The 18,553-nt window shown below is 46.8% G+C and overlaps 1 protein-coding gene across 2 annotated transcripts in view; it reads left to right on the top strand.

Moving 5' to 3' along the window:
* Positions 1-18,553, top strand: part of MDGA1 (MAM domain containing glycosylphosphatidylinositol anchor 1) — a 150,928-nt gene that overhangs the window by 58,873 nt on the left and 73,502 nt on the right. For both annotated transcript variants that reach the window (XM_062629651.1, XM_062629652.1), the window contains 5 exons: positions 2,242-2,438; positions 4,811-4,943; positions 10,051-10,320; positions 10,722-11,051; positions 14,201-14,494. In XM_062629651.1, the coding sequence (XP_062485635.1) occupies positions 2,242-2,438; positions 4,811-4,943; positions 10,051-10,320; positions 10,722-11,051; positions 14,201-14,494 (1,224 nt within the window). The remainder of the gene's footprint in view (positions 1-2,241; positions 2,439-4,810; positions 4,944-10,050; positions 10,321-10,721; positions 11,052-14,200; positions 14,495-18,553) is intronic.

The following is an 18,553-nucleotide window of genomic DNA, read 5'->3' as shown; positions in this document are numbered from 1 at the left end:
GGAGAGAGAGAAAGTAAAGAAAAAGAAAGAACGGATGTTCACAAGCTTATATTGCACATGAAACATCCCCTATGACCATCTCCATGAGCAGCCACGGGCCAAATTTATTATTTGTGCAGCTCACTGACATCAGTGCCGTTACTTGTACATCAAGAACATACACATAGTTGTAGGTCTTATTTTAGCTTTTCTCAGGAGGGCTAGACATGGAGCTGACTGCTATGAAAAAGCCTGAAAGATTCAAGGGAAGAAAGGTTTAGCAACCAAAAGGAAGATGGTGTTTTTGTGTGAGGAGTATCTGGGAGCTGGGAGACCTGAATGGTGAGTATCTTCTTTGATCAGTAAGGGAAGTGTTTTACCATGCATCCTGATGAGAAATGGAGCCTCAGAAGGATGGTAGCTACTGAGTTACTCTTGTGAAGTGTGAACAAATAGAGGAGGGTTAAGGACAAAGAAGGAGGAAAGAGGAGAGGCTGTGCTCATGGTCCTGGTCCAAAAGAATTAGGTATAAAATTCAGTCACCCATGGCACATAAAAAGAGTACTGCATGTATAGGAGCTGTGGGGTTTTTTTTTCTACCCGTGTATGTTTTTCTTCAGACTTGGGTTCTGTTTTGTTCTGGGGCTTTGGGGTTTTTTTGGTGCCTTGTCCTTGTTTTGCTAATGGCTCTACTCGTATCTCTGAGCTATGATGTGGTCAAGCAGGTCCAATTACAATTGCTGTCTACCAAGCACAGAGCTCATTAAAATATGCAAATCTACAAGTTGATGCCTGTGATTCAGAAGACAACATATGCCATTTGGATAACAAGTTAGAAGAAACTCAGCCCTGCTTCCCTCTTCCTTTCTGGGAGTCAGATCTCCAAACTTACAGATCTCTGAAATAAAATATAGAGAAAATTAGGTGGCATAGAAGAGCAGCAGGTGATGAGCAGATGTCCTCTTCCTCTCTGCTAACATGTGCAGAAGACAGCACTGGCAGCAGTAGAGGATACTGGGTGCATGTGCCTCAGTTTCCTTGCAGTTGAAGATGGGGTCATAAGGCTCCTGAAAGTGTAGAATTGTTTCAGCTGAGCTAGACAGACGGCTTTTAAGACATGTTTAAGGGCACAGGGACAGATTTTAGTTTAGGGGGCCAGTTTGTCCCATCTTGTTAAATGGGATCTTTACACCTAACCCCAATCCCTGGGAGGAGAAAGGACTGAGGTTTTCCCTATGCTTCCTTGATGTTCAAACACTGATGTCTGGTGCAAAACCCAAGAAAATGATCCATTTTTAGCAGGAGGGCGACCTTGGGGAGCAGTGTGTTCTGAGTGGATGGAGGAAGTATGCTCCCTACAGGGCTATTGTTTGTGTCCTTGCAAGTTAAGTGACTGATAGCCATTGATTTGTGATGGCTTTATGTCCAGTGCAGATATGGTGAGGGAATTGGAAGGAGCATTTTCTGTAAACGGAGAAAGCAAAAGAATCTGATCAATTTAGGGGTGGGTGATAGATAGGGATGAGGTGAATAGAAGTTACTGAAGAGGGAGAGTCAGTACAGATCCTGAAAAGAAGAAAATGCACAGAGGATATTTTAATAGGAAGAGAGAGAAATTGTGCATACCTGTCACGGTGTTTTACATCTCATGGTCCCATGGCTCCCACGAGACTTGCTCCTGACTAGGAGATAACTCTCCACCTCAGCTCCTTGGTCTTGTCCTGATTTTAATTTTCACCCCTTGAACTGGAGGTTTGTCCTGTCATTTGTGTGGGCATCTCACAGACATGGGCTTAGCTTCATGATTTCAGCGGGAATTTGGGAAGTGGAAAGTGGGAGCAGAAGAAATTATGATGGAGCAGTTTCCTGGGAACCTTCTGACCTCTCACTGAAGTAGAGAGCAGTGATTTTGGGTGTGGGGTGCCATTGGGGCAGGTGAGGCAGCCCACTGCTCTGAGAAGCATGTGGCAGGGAGGCGATTTGCTTAAGGACTACACGGGGATCTGCGTACCAGAGGGTGCTTTCTATTCTCTGGAGGTTGTGTGGTGAGAGGGAGAATTCTGGCTTCTCCTGTGTGCTCCCTTTAGATGTTTTCTGTGTTACCTGCCCTCAGATAAACTCTTAATTCAGCAGGTGTCATCAGCCAAATGTGCGGGAGATTCCCCTCCCCTCTGTGGTGCCTAGAGCATCATCTGCTCTGCAGGCTTTGTGCAGACCAAGCTTCACTAACAACTGCTGCGGCCCTCCTTACCTTCCTTCCAGATCTAGATGAACCTGTTCTCACCATTCACCAGACCATCAGTGATGTTCGTGGCAGCTTCTACCAGGAGAAGACTGTCTTCCTCCGCTGCACTGTCAACTCCAACCCACCAGCTCGTTTCATCTGGAAACGGGGAGCTGAGACGCTTTCCCACAGTCAGGACAATGGTGTGGACATCTATGAACCCCTCTACACACAGGTGAAAAAAAGCAAACTTCCACCAGCTTGTGTTGAGTGTCTTGGTAACCCAGCGCACTGCAGTAGAGGGTGTTTCCTTCCCTGCGTGGATTACAGTGTTGGGCAGAGGGTGGGAGCTGCTGCAAGGAGCACTGTCTAAAAAAGGGCTGGTACAGCCTGCTTCTGTCTGTGGGAGCTCAGGGTACAAGAGGAGGAGTAGAGCAGCAGAAGGACGTGTGACAGCCTTGAAGTACTTTCCCCTTTCTGGCTCTGTCCCTGAGTGCAGGCCACAGCTCCCCTAATGAGGTGACGTAGCTGTTGGATGGCAGAGACTGAAACCCAAGCAAACAATCCCAAGATCAGGTCTCCTCTGTCTCCCATTACAATTTTCTTTAATTCATTGAGTGCTTGAGCTTCATACATCAGGGGAAGTGCTTCCTGTTCAGCAGTGCGGCAAATGGCAGGCATTGCCATGGGATCCATGAAACAAATGATGAAGAGCTTTTCCTTATGCCCGCAAGTAACAGGGAGTAAATGGGCAGCCAAATAGAAACACTCAGAGGGGTGAGGAGAGAGGAGAAAGCTGAAGGTTAGTGGCAGATCTGCAACTAAAATGCTTGTAGGTCAGTGCCGCTGTTTGGCCCCCAAGAGGGCTTTGTCTAGTCCAGGGTTACACGGCATCCAACTAGGACATGCCTGGCCTTAGAGGAAGCCACAGTGCGCTCTTCCAGCTTTCACTAACTCAGTGTAATTAACAGGAGACATTGCTTACTGAGAGGATGTCTTAGGACTTGAGGTATTTTATTTAGCTAAATAAGGCATCTGGCAGGAATTTACCATGTTGCAACATTAATGTATAAATGACCCAGCATCCCGCAGCTCCTGTCAGGACCCATCCTAACGTGATGGGTCATTCCTAGCTCTGAGAGAGAGTGTTAGGACTGCTTTGCTGACACAGGCATGCCCTATGGTCCTCTCCTTAGCACCATCATAAATCTGTAAGTTTGGGTTGGTAAGAGTTGAAGTTACAGGAGCACACCTCTGCAACACTATTGGGAGGGGAAAATGTTGCTGGAGCTCAAAGGCACTGTGTTTAATAAATCACACTTTGCAGGGGGTTGTACTATTCTGTTAGGGATGAACTGGTATCAGTGTCGGGTTTGGGTAGGCTTTTACATTAAAAAGGGGGTGAAGACTTTACTGTTTAATCTTTCTAAAACTTACCTACACTAAAGGTTTATGCACCTTTACCCAACAATTACTAGTCAATAAATGAGGCCCTGTAAGTGAGTAGTTGATATACACATTGTAAATGCCATCATTTGTGTGGCATAGCAACAAATCTCAGGGGACAGGACTTTCATAGGGTTATTGGTCTCCTAGGTATTTATCTTTCTCATTTACTCAGTTCACATCATTGTTCTCTACGTATTAGCATGCCTGAGCTCATTGTCCAGTCTCTTGAGGTTGTCCTCAAGAGGATTTGTCGTGCTGAGACCTTCACACATTTTCAGGCAATTATGGAATGATTTCTCCAGAAGAGATTCAGGCAAACACAAGGAGAACAACAGTGACAAGCTGTCATGGGAAGACGTATGAGTTGCAGGGTGTGCAAACCACAGGATGAATCTTAGAGCTTTCCAGATTTCCTAAATAAAAATCTACAGAACACATCTACTGTTAATTTAACAACTTAATTCTGTTTCTGTAACAAGCCAGTAACTAATGGAGTTCCAGGTAGTGATCTTGTTTGTTTGGTTTTTATCTTGGTATGAGAAACGGCTGCCATAATCCATGTAGTTACTCTGAATTTACACCAGCATAAATGAGAATCAGGAGAAGAGAGATCAGAAAGTTCTGGGGAGTTCTTTGAGTAGTTCTGTGACTTATCTTTTCCCCTTGTACTGCAATTTTTCACAGAGCAACTGTTAAGCTTGTCATATTTAGGCTAGCATTAATGCCTGAATCCACTCTGTTTTACTTTGGGTTTGCAACGTTGAGACCCCAGTAACATCCCTTGGGTTCCTGTCAGTATCTTGGTGTGAGATCTCAAGGTCTGTTCAGGGATGTTTTAAGGTTTTTCAAATTCTGAAAGATGATTCCGACTGCATTTGACAAGAAGTTATGCCTAGACCTGTTCAGCAGTGCTTTCAGGTTAAACGTCAGTCAGTTGCTGGCAGTTTTGAGAAATCCTGGAGGTGGAGTTACCTCTGCAAATATTTGGTGTCTCCTTTCTGTATAGCTAGGGCAGCTTGAAGTCTGCACAATTCCCTGCAGTTTTGATGGGTGCTGCTGGCAATCTGTAAACTTTCGGACAGGTTATGAACTTGCAGTGATGAGCTGTGCTTTGCACACCTGTATCTTTTCCCCTCCACTTTTTTCCCCAACTCCCAGGGTGAAACCAAAGTCCTGAAGCTGAAGAACCTGCGGCCTCAGGATTATGCCAGCTACACGTGCCAGGTGTCCGTCCGCAACGTCTGCAGTATCCCTGATAAATCCATCACCTTCCAGCTCACAAATACCACAGGTAAGAAGGGACTCAGAGGGCCCTGCATCCCTCTGCCCCCCTGCCTGCTCAATAGCCATTAACCCTCCAGGAGGGTAACACAGCACCCTGTCCAGGGCCTGCAGCACCTCACATTCATATGCATGGCTGCTAGGATTAAAAATCCTTTGCATAGAAGTGTTATGGCCAGGGATGCTCTAATTTCTTGTAGCTATGCATGCACCCAGTGCCTTGGCCAGGCCTGCCATGAGATCATTAAAGCAGACTACATGTAGGTGTTGAGCCACTATGTAGTTTTTAATCCAGACTCTGGTTTATTTATGTATAATTCTAAGTGACTTTAAAAACAGATTTGATTCAGTCCGGAGTGGGGCAGATGCTGCAGGAATTCTTACAAATAATTTATTCATGTGTGGCTCTGGCCTGGTTTGCCAGGCTGCGCTCTCAGCATCTCCCAGCTAACAGGCTCCATTGGTGCTGATGTCTGTGGAAAGCAAATATCTCCAGTGCCTTCCCAATAAATAAATTTTACACAGATACTCATATTGGCAGTGCTTGAGTGTGCCTCCAGTTGCAAACAGAATTACTTTGGTGCCTCTTGCTTGACCTGCAATAACTGACTGATAACCAAGTGTAGCGTACCAAATATTTGCAAGGACATGATTGCAACCTGTCCATTGAAAACAAACCACAACAAAAGCACACTCATAAAGCCCCCACGCGTTGAGTATTTGCAAGCAATAAGTAAATGTTTGGAAATTACTTCCAGCCCTGGGGTCTTCCATGATCAGAAGGAAAAGCATTGTAGTTACTTGAATTATTCACCTCTCTAATGTAACACAAAGTAGTTTGCATCCCTTGTGTCATCTTTGTGCAATGGTATCAGAACTTTTTTGATGTTGCCAGCTGTTGACAGGATATTGTTGATACTGTAAATTACGTTTATTCATCTGACTTGCCCCCAAGGTGCATTATTTCATGTAGAAAGAAGAAAAAAATGAGCTTAAAAAAGTGAAAAAAGATACTCTTTATGTAGTAAGATCTCTGAACATGTCTCAAGCAACTCACACTTGAACACCTGAATTTCTCTCAGGATGAGACTGTAGCAGATGCTGGAATATTCCCTTCAAAAACTTATCTTGTGCTAATGATGAAGCTCTTCTTCCCTGTTGTGCCCTTACCTTTGAAGAGTTAGAAAATCAAATTTCTCTTTATGCCCACTCCCCCCTGCCAGTCCAAGCACAGGAAATCTACCCTTCATTTCAGTCCAGCCCCTCAGCGTATGGGAAAAATGTATTTTCAGATTGTAGCCAGGTGGGGAGACAGCGATATAGCTGAACATACACCAGTTTTTTAAGTTCTTAACTAATCTCCGAACTTGGATCACATAGCACATAAATCTAGTTCTTTTTTCTTGTTGTTTAGTTATATATGCATATTTATACATAGTTACAGTGGAGCCTGACACTACAAGCTCGAAGGGGCCATGGCAAATGTGTTCCCAGCAAATTGTATTAAAAGCTGGCGGTGAAAATGAAGCTGGCATTGTGGTGTGAGCAAGGTTTGTGTTCAGTAACAAAAGTGTATTTAACATGAAATATTATCTGGCTTACTTGCCCTGTAGGTAGTATTGTGCATAGATGAGAAAATATTTAAAGAAAAATCTTTAATTCTCTCCTTTTATGCATGGTTCTTTTCTTTCCTTCTTGCACTTGTGCTTTAGCAACCTCTGTAGCCTTGGCTGTGCCCAGAATTCTGAGCAGCTTTGCTCAGGTTGCCTTCACCTTTGCAGCTGAGGAGGGCTCAAAATGCACAGAGGTGCATGGGAATCTATCTCTTGAATATTTATAGACACAAGTACTACAGACCTTGAGGGTCAGGTCATGTTAGGCCAAGGGAATCCTCTCTTCCAAGTTCGTTTGCTGCTCCTCAGCTGGCTTGCTTCATCAACTCTGGCAATGGCCTTTGGGCAGATCATAGTTTCCCACAAGGGATATGCTTTTCCCAAGCTCTTGTGTCAGTGAAGCTTTGGGAGAAGCAGCAGGGAATGGGTTCTTGGTCTGCAGCCGTAATGGGAAGGTGGTTTTATTTGCTCCTTTTCTGTCCTGTGCATGTCGTGTGGCTCTAGAGCAGCAGGTTGTGTCCACCGAGCCACAGGACCAGCTCAGCCCTGGGCTGTCATCACCTTTTCCAGCATGGTCAGGCTGATGTTTTCCCTTTCCTCAATTTCTGCAAAATTAAGCAGCCCAGCTGGTTAATTCTCCTGAAGCTTTACTGCAGCAAATTGGACTTCAAAGGGAATTGAAAGCGACTCTTTGTTTTTAATGGTCCCCTTGCTGCTCAGCGTACTCCGCCAGCAGGTTTTCTGAGCCAAGAATAAAAGGAATTGCCACAGGTTACAAATAAATGAGATTCACCTCCTGCATAACAATGTCTGCAGACTGTTAACCTCTGTCTGATGGCAGGAGTGAGAGTGGAAGCCCACGCAGGCTGCCACAGCTAGGGCTCCATTCTGGGGCACTTCATGGGAGCTTGCTGCTTGGAGCTGTGCAGGTGGCAGCATTGCAATTTCCCTGCCTCCCTCTTGCATGAACATACAACCTGCCCCAAAGCACTGCTTCCACCAGCATATCACTTCTTTTCCAAGTTGCCTTGCCCAGAGCTAGGCAAGATGAATGTTGATCAGATGTGTGTACATTAAATGTGGCAAGAGCCCTAAATCTTAACCAGCACCTGCAGGACCTCTGGTTTGCTCTCTCCAACTCTGGACATAGGCTGGTCTCAGCCTCTCTGGCTCTGACAGGGATGGATGGAGATTCCCAGGCAAGAAGCTGCATCTGTCAGTTTGGTTATGTCCTGTGAACCTGCCCAATGTCAGAGGGCAGGAATGGCTATTTGGTGTCAGCTACACACAGCTGACAGCCTGTTGGTGACAGGAATGCATCCTGCTTGACCACTGTGAGTTGGGCCGTTGCATTCCTGGACTTCTTACTGTCTAGTGAAACTACCTGGAGCTTGGAGAAGATGTACAAATCCTTTCTTTGCCAATTAGCATGTATTAACCCTTGCATACTGTTGCCGAGACTCCAGCAAAGAGACCTGTCAAAAGTTTTGGGTGCAGGCTGTGGCCTCCCGAAATTCAAAGACACTGGCCTCAAAAAGGCCAGTGCAGGTGGCAGAGGAGCCAGCTTTTTCCTTAGGCATAGCTGACCACCTCTGGTACAAATAGCACGTACTGTGGCCAGGGAGAGGACATTTGATTCAGGGCACCAAAGCAGTATCCCAGCGTGGCAGTGGTTGCACTGCTAAATTATGGTGCTGGTTCTGGGATGAGAGTATTGCTCCTTGCCTTGTTTGTATGGGCTGTAATTCACAGATCCAACACAAATCCAGCACAGCTCATTAACGCAGGGTCCAGGGAGAGAAGAGGCAGAAATAATGATGCCGTTAAATCAGGCTTCATGAATATGGAACAATGTCTTATTTTGCATTATTATGGCTGTTACTTAAAACATACTCCCTGCCTTTGTGGTGGGGATTGCTACTTTCTCAGTTCTGTCTGGATGGAGCCAGTGATGGTGCTGAGAAGGGCTTTAAAAGGCTTTTCATGGGAAGTTTTTTGGATCAGTTCCTGGAGGGAGGTGTAGTGAGAAGGATGCAGAAATAAAATAAATCAGAACTGGTTACTAGGGTATTCAAAGGAGAGGTTGTCTAGACTACTCTCAGTTCAGTTGTGCATGCAAGACAATCCCTGTGACCTGGTCTGTAGTCCCCAGTCTATAGAAAAGTGTATTTGACACCTATGGAAGTGAAGAAGGTTAAGAGTGGATGCAGAGCTGCAGCTCCTGCTCTGTTATGGTACAGACAGGTCCTGGTCTTGTGTCTGCTCAGAGCTGCAAGGGCCAGGTCCCTGGCAATGGCTTTGCCTCTCAAAGATGTCTAGTTGGGTGTAAGAGATGGAGAGGTATATCATGGGATGGCTGAGGTCCTTTTTTAATGGTAGACCTTCCCTAGAACTCCTTCCTGGAACAGCAACACTTTACGGGAGGAGTGACTTAATCCCAACTGTCCTTGAACAAAAACATCCGTTGGGTTTAAGCAGGGTGTTCTGAGACAGACCTTTCTCTTTCAGCTATCTATAGGGCTGAGCTCTGGTGGTCAGCCAGAAGGAGCAGGCTGTGACTGAGCATGCACTTGGTGCTCTTCCTGACCTTCTCTTGGGATTGTGAGAACCGTCCAGCAAACACTGACATCCCAGTGAGCTTCCCAGCGTGCTTTGGATTGGGTTCTGAGGGGCAAAGCTCAATCCGTGGCTCCAGCTTCCCATGTCTTGTGACAATGAATCTCTTGTTCTCCTGTCCCCCTTTTTTTTGTTGCTTTTTTTTCTCTTTCTCAGGGCTCAGTCCATTGTGCTGTTTCTGTTCAAGGCACAAGCAGACTAACTGTGATTCATACAATAGTGTTGCAGCAAGGGAGAGACAGGTACTCTACTAGGAGCTACCAGTTGAGCCTTTTTGCCAGTGCTGCTTCTGCAGGGCCTGCCTAGAGTCAGGGGAGTTAAATACAGTCAGAGCAGAAGTCATGGTGGCATCTGCAGAGGAGTGGGCTGGGTGCAGTGAAGGTAAGTAATGCAGAGCCACAGTGGCTTTTCATTGCCCTTCTGACTTGCTGCAATTGTTCCATCAGGAGTCAGAAAGCCTCTAGCCTTGGGTTTTCCACTGCCAGTTGTTGTCTGGTTGCCACACCTACCTATGCAAAGGGGCTCATCAGGCTTTTTTTCTGACCTGAATCCTAAGCTATAGTCCTAAACCACAAGCAGCTAGCTTATGCCCTGGTTCTAAGCACTAGTGGTGGAGTGGTTTAGGTACCACCTCCAATTCTGGGGCAGTGTCAGGTCCTGTCTACACTGTTTCCTAACCATAACAGAGTGCTCTGACTCAAAGGCATGGTAATGATCATGCTTCATGTTCACAAACACCTTCTATTTGCAATGAATGCATGGATCCTTCCAGCTCTCCCTACTCAAACCAGTCATTTTCAAGAATAAATCCTAGAAAGTATGAAGCTGCACACAGAAATCGGATGGGTTTTTTTAAGCTCAGAAGTGTGCCTCTTTGTACTTTTCCAGCTCCACCTGCTCTGAAGCTGTCTGTCAATGAGACACTTGTGGTCAACCCTGGTGACAACATCACTATGCAGTGCTCTCTGACGGGTGGTGACCCACAGCCAGAGGTGGTTTGGTCTCACTCTCCTGGTCCAGTGCCTCCCAATAGCCTTGTGCAAGGAGGCAATCTCACCATCTGGAGGATCCGTGTGGAGGACTCGGGCTACTACAATTGCACAGCCATCAACAATGTGGGGAACCCGGCAAAGAAGACGGTGAATCTGCTGGTGCGGTGTAAGTGGCTCTTTGTCTCAGAGCGTGGGGTTTTCAGGGTAGAGGGTCTAGATTTGCATTTTTTTCTGGCTGTTCTTGTACAGCTGATGGTGAATGTGGAACTTAGCAGCAGTTAGTATTCTGGAGAAGTGCTTGAGCAAGCTTCCCTGCTCCCAGACCAAAAGCTGTGCTAGCACTGCTTGCAGCCTCATCCCAGGCTGTAGCACTATCCTGGACTGGAGAATGGTCCTAGACTGCCAGATGGGAGGCCTGGGGGACATTCTGTAGGAATGTAACAGGGAGAGGTCTTCAGACAGATTTTACACGGAGGTGGTGCCTTCCTGAGGAGCAAAAGCTGTTGTCCTGTCCCATGCAAGACTTTTTGCTGTCCCTAACCATTTTTGCACTTCTGTTCATCACAGCCATGAAGAATGCCACGTTTCAAATCACCCCTGATGTGATCAAAGAGAGTGAGACCATCCAGTTAGGGCAGGACTTGAAGCTCTCATGCCATGTAGATGCTGTCCCCCAGGAGAAAGTTGTCTATTCTTGGTACAAGAATGGGAAACCAGCCAGGTTCTCGGACCGGTTGCTCATCACCCGGAATGACCCCGAGCTCCCACCTGTGACCTGCAGCTTGGAGATTATTGACCTGAGATTCAGTGACTACGGCACCTACATGTGCGTGGCTACCTTCCAGGGAGCACCCATTCCTGACCTCAGTGTGGAGGTGAACATTTCCTCAGAGACAGGTGAGCCTCTGTGCCAGCAGGGGACCTCAGAGGAGTGGCTGGCATTACGAACTGCCACCACCCCAATGCCTCTGGCTTTCTTGAAGGACGTGTCTTGAATCCCAGTCTCTCATCCTCAGGCAAGCATTTAGCTGAGCCTGGCGATGCGTTGCGCACCAAGCAGATACTTCTTTTATGTTTTCTCCCTATGAAAAATTCAATCAAAGCTGCAAGACAGGTTTACAATGTGGTTGTTCAGAGAAGCCTCCAAATTGTGATGGAAGAAAAAGCAGGTGGCATTTTACCAAATTTCAAATGTCCCTTTGCTTAGAAGGGAGTAAAGAGAAAGAAAGCTGCTCTTTCCTCTCTTTGGCATTGCTTCTGAGGAATGTCCCTGTTTTCAGAGCTGTGGACAGGAGATTGGTATCATCCCTCATAACAAATTCTCTGAAGAGCTTTACTGTTTACTGGATTGCAACTACAATCTGTCTTGGGCACTCTCTGTAGGAGTCCAAGTGTTACAAATGCGCTTCCCCTCCCCGTTTAAAATCAGGGTCAAAACTTCACCCTATGGCTTGGTGAGGACAGGACTAATCTTTAAGTGCGCTAGTCAGTCGTCTCAGGGATTGACATACAGAATCTCAGGGCTGCCTTTTTGCTTCTGGGGAAGTAGTGAATCCAGCTCTGTTCTCCGTTACATCCACATCATTTTGCTGCCTTCCCAAGACCTAGAGGGTACAGCACAAAGCAGTATTGGGCCAGTAATCTGGTGAGGACTCCTGAGGGGAGCCAGCTGCCCGCAGATTTTGTCCTGAAATTTCAGTGAAAGTTTCTTGTCCATCCCTGGTTGTGCTGGATCCTTGGATTGGCTGGTCTCAGTCTTGATTTTGGACATTGCTTACTTCCACCCCCTCACCCCTGCAGAAAGTGCTGCAACTGCTTTTGATGCTTTGGGAAGCCCCTGTCTCACAGAAATGCTGGGGCCAGCCTGCTCCCAACAGGACTGCACATAGTGCTCATTAGCATCTGAGAGAGCAAGACCTGACTATGTCATGGACCCACTAAACACCGAAGGGTGCTGCTTCCCTTCATGAAAGGTAAAGCCCTCTCCATGCCATCAGACGCCAACCCAATTGGACCAGTAGGGAACAAAAACAGGAGAACCCCCAGTTCCGAGAACCCCCAGTTCCCCTAGGACCACCCCCCCAGTCCTGGTCAAAGCTGGCACTCCCAGCCTTGTGAGCAGTCTTTTTTTGCCCAAGGTCACTAGATGGCAGAGTGCAGTTGTGTTGAAGCCTGCAAGGGTAGGAGGCTGCAGAGGGCTGGCAGACCCTGGGTGATCCCACCGAAAGGCTGGACGGTGCCTGTTGGTGCAGGTGTTGGTCCAAGCACCAGCTGCTTGCTGCCTTAAAGGCAGTGGCAGGTTGCCTGTCTGTTGTAGGCTGAGCACTACATGCTCGGAGGGCAGGCTGGGGGGTGTGAGAGCCTCTCTTTGGCAGCCTGCTCCAGTAGAACCACTTTGTGACCCAGGGAGTGAAAACCGCCATCCCTGCCAGAGCGGCCTTCTGTGCATCAGCCAAGAGATCCCCACGATCAGCTACCTCCAACATGTGGTTCCGGCAAAAAAACCCAGTGGGTTTTCCTCCAGCCACAGGGTTGGATCAGGAGGGTGACAGCAGTGGCTCCATGTTTCCCCACTGGACAAAGCCTGAGCTCACCAAGGTGGCTGCCTCCACTGAGCGGCTCCAAGGAGATCGCTTTAATTAAAAAACATCTTCAAACGCAATTTACAGCTTTTCCCTGTCGAGAAAATTGCCTCTCACCAGGTGAGCAGCTGCTGGCAATGCCGGGCACTGAGAGTGCTCTCGTCCCTTCGCGCTGTGCGGGGTAAGGTGTGATGAGGTTCCCCAGCCCACAGGAGACCTGTGAATTGAAAATGTGGCCTCCCTCTTGCATAGGGAGACTGGGCTGGAGCTATCCTAAATCTGCTTATAAAGCAGCTGTGAGATATAATGTGCACAGGTACTGTAGAACACTCTCCTTTGCTGGAATGGAATTGAGCTAACATTGGTCAGACCGGCTGGTTACAGCCTCTGTAGTTCTAAATTTTGATTTAAATGGAAACGAAATACATGGCATTTGCAGTTACAGAAGTGTCAATCCAAATGTTGCTGCAGTCAGCAGAAAAGGCTCAAAAAGGAGCTATCAGAAATTGATCATGGCCGTATTTACCCCGGCTGAACTGTTAACTCTGAAGCCTAATACAAATAAAAAGGCAATATTACATAGGTTTTAGTACAAACATTCCCTTCCTGGGTTCTTGCTGGTGAGAGCATGTGAACAGCAAACTTCTCCACACCAGCACCTTTTAGCTGGAGTTTTTGTGTTTCTTTCAAGCTTTGTTTATCAGCAAAGCTTTGTTGTCAGTTGATCTGGATGTTTCCTGATGTTACTGTGCCTCCAGCTCTAGCCCTGGCTGGACAGCAGTTCTGCTGTGTGAGCTCTTTCCAGTCTGGGAAGTGATCTTTGCTGGGATTCACTCTCATTCACTTGAGCCAGAGATAACCAGTGTGCTCAGAATCTCAGTGTAAAGTAGGCAGAGACGCTTAACCAAGCTGGCTCCCTGCTGTAGTTCAGGAGCAAACAGGGATCCTGGATTTCTGGTAAGGCTGGAGATGTGATCAACAAGCACTAATCCTGTAAGTCTGGGGTTTGGTCTGACCTGGGTAAGGAAACTAGATACCTTGGCAGATACAATTTTAATTTCTTGGTCAAAAGACTGCAGTTCCACTTGAGACATTCACTAACAACCAACAATTGAGAAATGGATCAAAGAGGCTTTTGCCTTTGGGTTTCTCAGAGCTAGCCTTCCTCGTCGTCCTCCTGGGCAGCATTTTGCAAACAGAGGGATAGGGGCTGGGGGAATGGCCCAATACAGCTGGCACTTGCCATTGGTATTGGGATACATTTTTGGAGAAGCTGGGACTTTCCTTGGTACCCTGCAGGTCTGGACCCTGTAGGATGACTTAAATGGGCAGAGGTTGCACTGTGTCAAGTGGAAACCTTTGGAGTTAGGGCTTTTGGTGTGACTCAAACACAAGCATCTCAAGAGTGTTCCTTGCTCCTTGGAAACTTGGTGTAAAATGATACCCTTCTTGTCTCCCTTTTAGTGCCACCAACCATCAGTGTCCCTAAGGGTCAGTCCACCATCACCGTTCGGGAGGGCTCCAGGGCTGAGCTGCAGTGTGAGGTTCGAGGGAAACCCAAGCCACCCATCATCTGGTCCCGGGTAGATAAGGAAACTCCCATGCCTTCAGGGACAATGACGGTGGAGACATACGATGGGAAGCTACGCCTGGAGAGTGTGAGCCGAGAAATGAGTGGGACCTATAAGTGTCAGACAGCCAGGTACAATGGCTTTAACATCAGACCCCGCGAAGCCATGGTGCAGCTCAACGTTCAGTGTAAGTAGTGTCTGTCTGAATGCCTGTGTATATTAAAGCCTGTGGGCTAAGCAGGGCTGACACACTCAGTGCTGCTTTTAGGCATAGTTGACCTTTCTTACTGGGCTGAGAAGACACATTTTTCTTGTCTAGGGACCTTTGAACAGTTTGTTTAATTGGTCTGGCTACACAGGGTTCTCCACAGGATACTGTATGGCCAGTGTGTTGGAAGTGGAAGGGAGATGTATTGTTTATGTTGGTATGCAGTGCTTTCCATTTCCCTACCAGTGGATGAGTGCAGAACAGCAGCTTTACCAGGTGTGTGTTTGTGTGCATTGTGTATGGGTAAAATACCTTCAGGGTACATAGGTAAGTTTGTAAAGTCAAGCGTTCAAAAGGTACCAAGTGAATGTTAATTAACCCTGCAATCCTTTCTTTAACTTAGTTACAGCAGCTGTCACTTCTGGACATTCCTGGAAAGCAAAGCTAGGCAGATTCTAACAGAAAGTGCGTACTCCAAAAGGCTTCCATGCCATAAAGCTGTAACAGAAAACTGAGTTTTGTTTGGTATGTGGTGTATTGAGTGATTTCAGCCATGGGTGGTGCTGCCACCCCTGCTTGAAGACAATACCTGTGCACAAAGGTGAACAAGGAGGTATGGATGCTGCAGATGTACCTGTTGGGTGACTCTCTCCATCCTTTCCTTGCAGTGGTTTCTTCCTTTACAGAAGTGAGTGCCTGCTAAGCTACCATGCTGTTGATTTGTTTTGACATGAGGGGGTCTGTGCTCTGTCCTTCAAGACTTTGAGTCAGACAGGGGGATGGCAGCTGGGTAAAATGCCTTGGTCTGAAAGGAGCTGTGACTGTAGGAATATCCCTCCCTCCATGCCTCCCTGTATCCCATCAGGATAATCTGATCGCTGAGATCTGGCAGAGTCCTCTGAGCAGCGTGGATTTAGCAGGTGTGGGATGTATAGGAAGCAGGTTAATTTGCACCCAGGCACACTGCCTCTGGGCTGTGAGTGCCGAGCCTCCACGCACAGCACAGCAGTGCTCATTAGACATGCTGCCACACTCCTCCCAGGCTCGATCTTCAGGAAGAAGAGACGTGAGACCAGAGTGGGTAACCTGGCTGAAGCCAACCAGACACACTGCTCAGTCAGAGATGTGAGCTGCTGAAAGCACAGCAGTAACGGAGGCGTGCGAAAACCTGCAGGCACTTGGAGTATTCAGAGATGCCCTTTTAAAATTATCTGTGTCCATTCAGGGGCATGGCAGGAATTAAATTACAGGATGAGAACTGTGAAATGTGTGCAGGTTTCCATGCAGGTATGTATGTGTGGAGAAGCTTCCCCCAAGTAGGCTGGAAATATGCATCTTGGTTTAAGCTGTTTTGGAAAGCAGGCTGGGCAAGGCGTATGGACATGGCAGGGAGAGTGACTCTTGGTCACCCAAGAACTGATGGGAGATGCAACAAAAATCTCTGTCAGACCTGCTGGTGTTCCCAGTTTGGCGCTGGTGCTTGAAAGCTGCGCAGTCCTCGCTGCCCCGCGTTGCCCCTGCAGAGGGAGCAGCAGTGCCGAGACTGGGATGAATTGAGGGTTACACCCGGTCTGGAGGGGGATCACACCACTGAATCTTGAGCTGGGGGGGAAGGACATGACTCCCCTCACACGAAAGATGGTAGCTACAAGCCATAAGCTGTTCTGGAGCCTTTGGTGTGACCCCAAAGAAGGCACAGATGTGATGAACTTCTGTGTAAAGAGCAGCTCAACGTAATCTTTCTGTAGCTCTTCTCAAGGCCAAGCAATGCTTTATTGTGATCTTGCCAGAGTAATGGTGGCATAGTCCATGTGGCAGCTCACCCAAATGTCCCTCTTTCCTACTCCATCAGTTCTGCGTACCCTTAGTTGGAGCTAGGTGTGTACTGAGTGTTTGTACACCTGAGCTGTCTCCTCCTGCCTGTAAACTGTGGAAGGACCTTACAGTGACACTGCCTGTTCTGCTCCTGAGTAGGCAGCTTTGGTTTCCAGGCTGTCAATTTGCTCCTTCCATCAGCATGAAAAACAAACTGCAGACCAAGAAAGTAGGGCAAAGAATTGCCCTCGTCTCCGTTATAGGCTCTCACCTTTCCTCCCACACAAAACAAAACCTCAGCAAACAGCACAGTCCCAGCAGTTTTTCCCTCTCCTCCCTGTTCATGCAGCTAGAAGGAGGTAGTACCATGGCAGGAGACACTGTGGTTAATTGAAATGCTGCTCTCCAGCACAGGTAGCTCATTAGTCTGGTGGCTTGCTCTGGAATTCTCATCTTGATGGAAATGGGGATTGTGTGGCTCCTGCAGCCCCTGTGATGAGCACTTCCCCCTCCTCCCCTAGCCCGTGCATTCCCTCGGAGAACCACTTTGGTGGGGTGTGCATCCGCACAGGCATGAGCATGTGTGTGAGTGTATGCAGGTATGCCTCTATTGGTGTGAGCTCCTTTTGAACTGGCTCACTTAAGGGAAGAGCAAATTCTGGGTGATAATGTGGTTGTTTCTCTGATTTGCACTAAAGCTGAAGTTGCAAAATCAATACAACAAATCTGATTAGATGTCAGAACCTGTTTCTGTTTCTCTTTTCTTTTTCTCCCCTCACCTGATGCATATAGTGCTGTATCATAACAAACTAGCCCAGAAATAGGCTTTTTCAACTGCACTGCAGTAGTGGAAAGAGAATAAAAAGACAAAAAGACCAAGTCAGCTGTCAGGAAAAAAAAAAAGTGTTTGGGTTTTTTTATTATTTTTTTATTTTGCAAGCAGAAAAAGCTGCTCTCCTTTTGTCTTGTGAGCTGCAATTGTCTGTCACGAGCTCAGAGAGGCTGGACGTCTTGGTCTGAACTGTAGTTTTGGAAGATTAATAAGTTCATGAAAGTCCTTGCAGCCTTATAGCTCTGTGGTTAAGGATGAAGAAATGTTGTATCCTGGTCGGGGACTGGGCTTGTCATAACTCCTGGGAATCTGGCTACCACTTGGAGTGGCAGTGTCTTGTCACGTTTTTCCCATACCTTCAAAACAGGAATAAAACCAACCCATCTCTTCAAGGATTTGTGGGGCATAATAAACATAGCACCTTGAAATCTTGGAATAAAAACAGTAATGGAAGAGCAGAGTGCTGCTGTTAATAATATCAGTGCTATTGCTGATGCCGTTGTCAAGGCTTTTTTCAGGACCAGGTACTCGTTCAGAAAAATCCCAGTAGAAAAATGAATTCTCTGCAGAGGTGGGTTTAAAATAAGGGCTGGGTCACCCTATGTAGGTAAGATAGAATAAGGCTGTAAAACACACAGTGGGCTTGAAAATGTGCAGAACTCTGGATTTTGGACAATGTGTCATCTGAGCCAACATATATGAAAGGAGGAAACACAGAGTGTATGTGTGAATCAGTGAAAACAATGCTACCTACATATAAATTTAGGAAATGCATAATAACAAATTGGAAAAAAAATTACTCTATTACTCCACTACTCCTAAAAGCCTGATCAAAATAGCATTTCCATGAATTTCAAAGATTAGTAGTCACCCCAAACTCTAGCTGTTGCTACAACTGGCCTTTGAGATGACTGTCATACCATGTGAATTTTACTCTGTTGAAGCCACATATAACAGTATGGTGTAAAATTGCTATCCTAGTACATTATCCTGCTGGAATGATGTTGTTCTAGCTCTAATGCTTTGTCAATTCTGAATAGCATGTCATAACCTACTGCACAGCTCAGTGAAGGTCCAGCTTAGCCCTGCACTGATTCTAGCTGATCCTTGATATACCTACCCCAGTATCTTCCCACAGATAGATAGGTTTATTCTTCCTCACAGCACTCAACTACTTGCTGTTTCAAACCCTTGCTCAATCATCTGAATGGGTTCTCCCTCTTTGGATGGCTACCAAAGCCTGGTAGCAGAGTACCCATCACCTCTGTTAAGAGATGTTAACTAGTTCACCAAATTCTGATGGTTAAATAAGCAGCCTTTTGCTGGTGCCCTTTTTCTCTTTGGCAGAAATGCTGGTGTCTCTAAGTGTCCAGAGAAAGAAGGAAAAAAGG

The sequence above is a fragment of the Pezoporus occidentalis genome, unplaced genomic scaffold, assembly GCF_034315485.1.
Source record: "Pezoporus occidentalis ecotype Australia unplaced genomic scaffold, CSIRO_AGI_Poc_V1 ctg34, whole genome shotgun sequence".
In the NCBI taxonomy this organism is placed as follows: Eukaryota; Metazoa; Chordata; class Aves; order Psittaciformes; family Psittacidae; genus Pezoporus; species Pezoporus occidentalis.
This window is presented reverse-complemented; position numbering and strand designations above follow the sequence as displayed.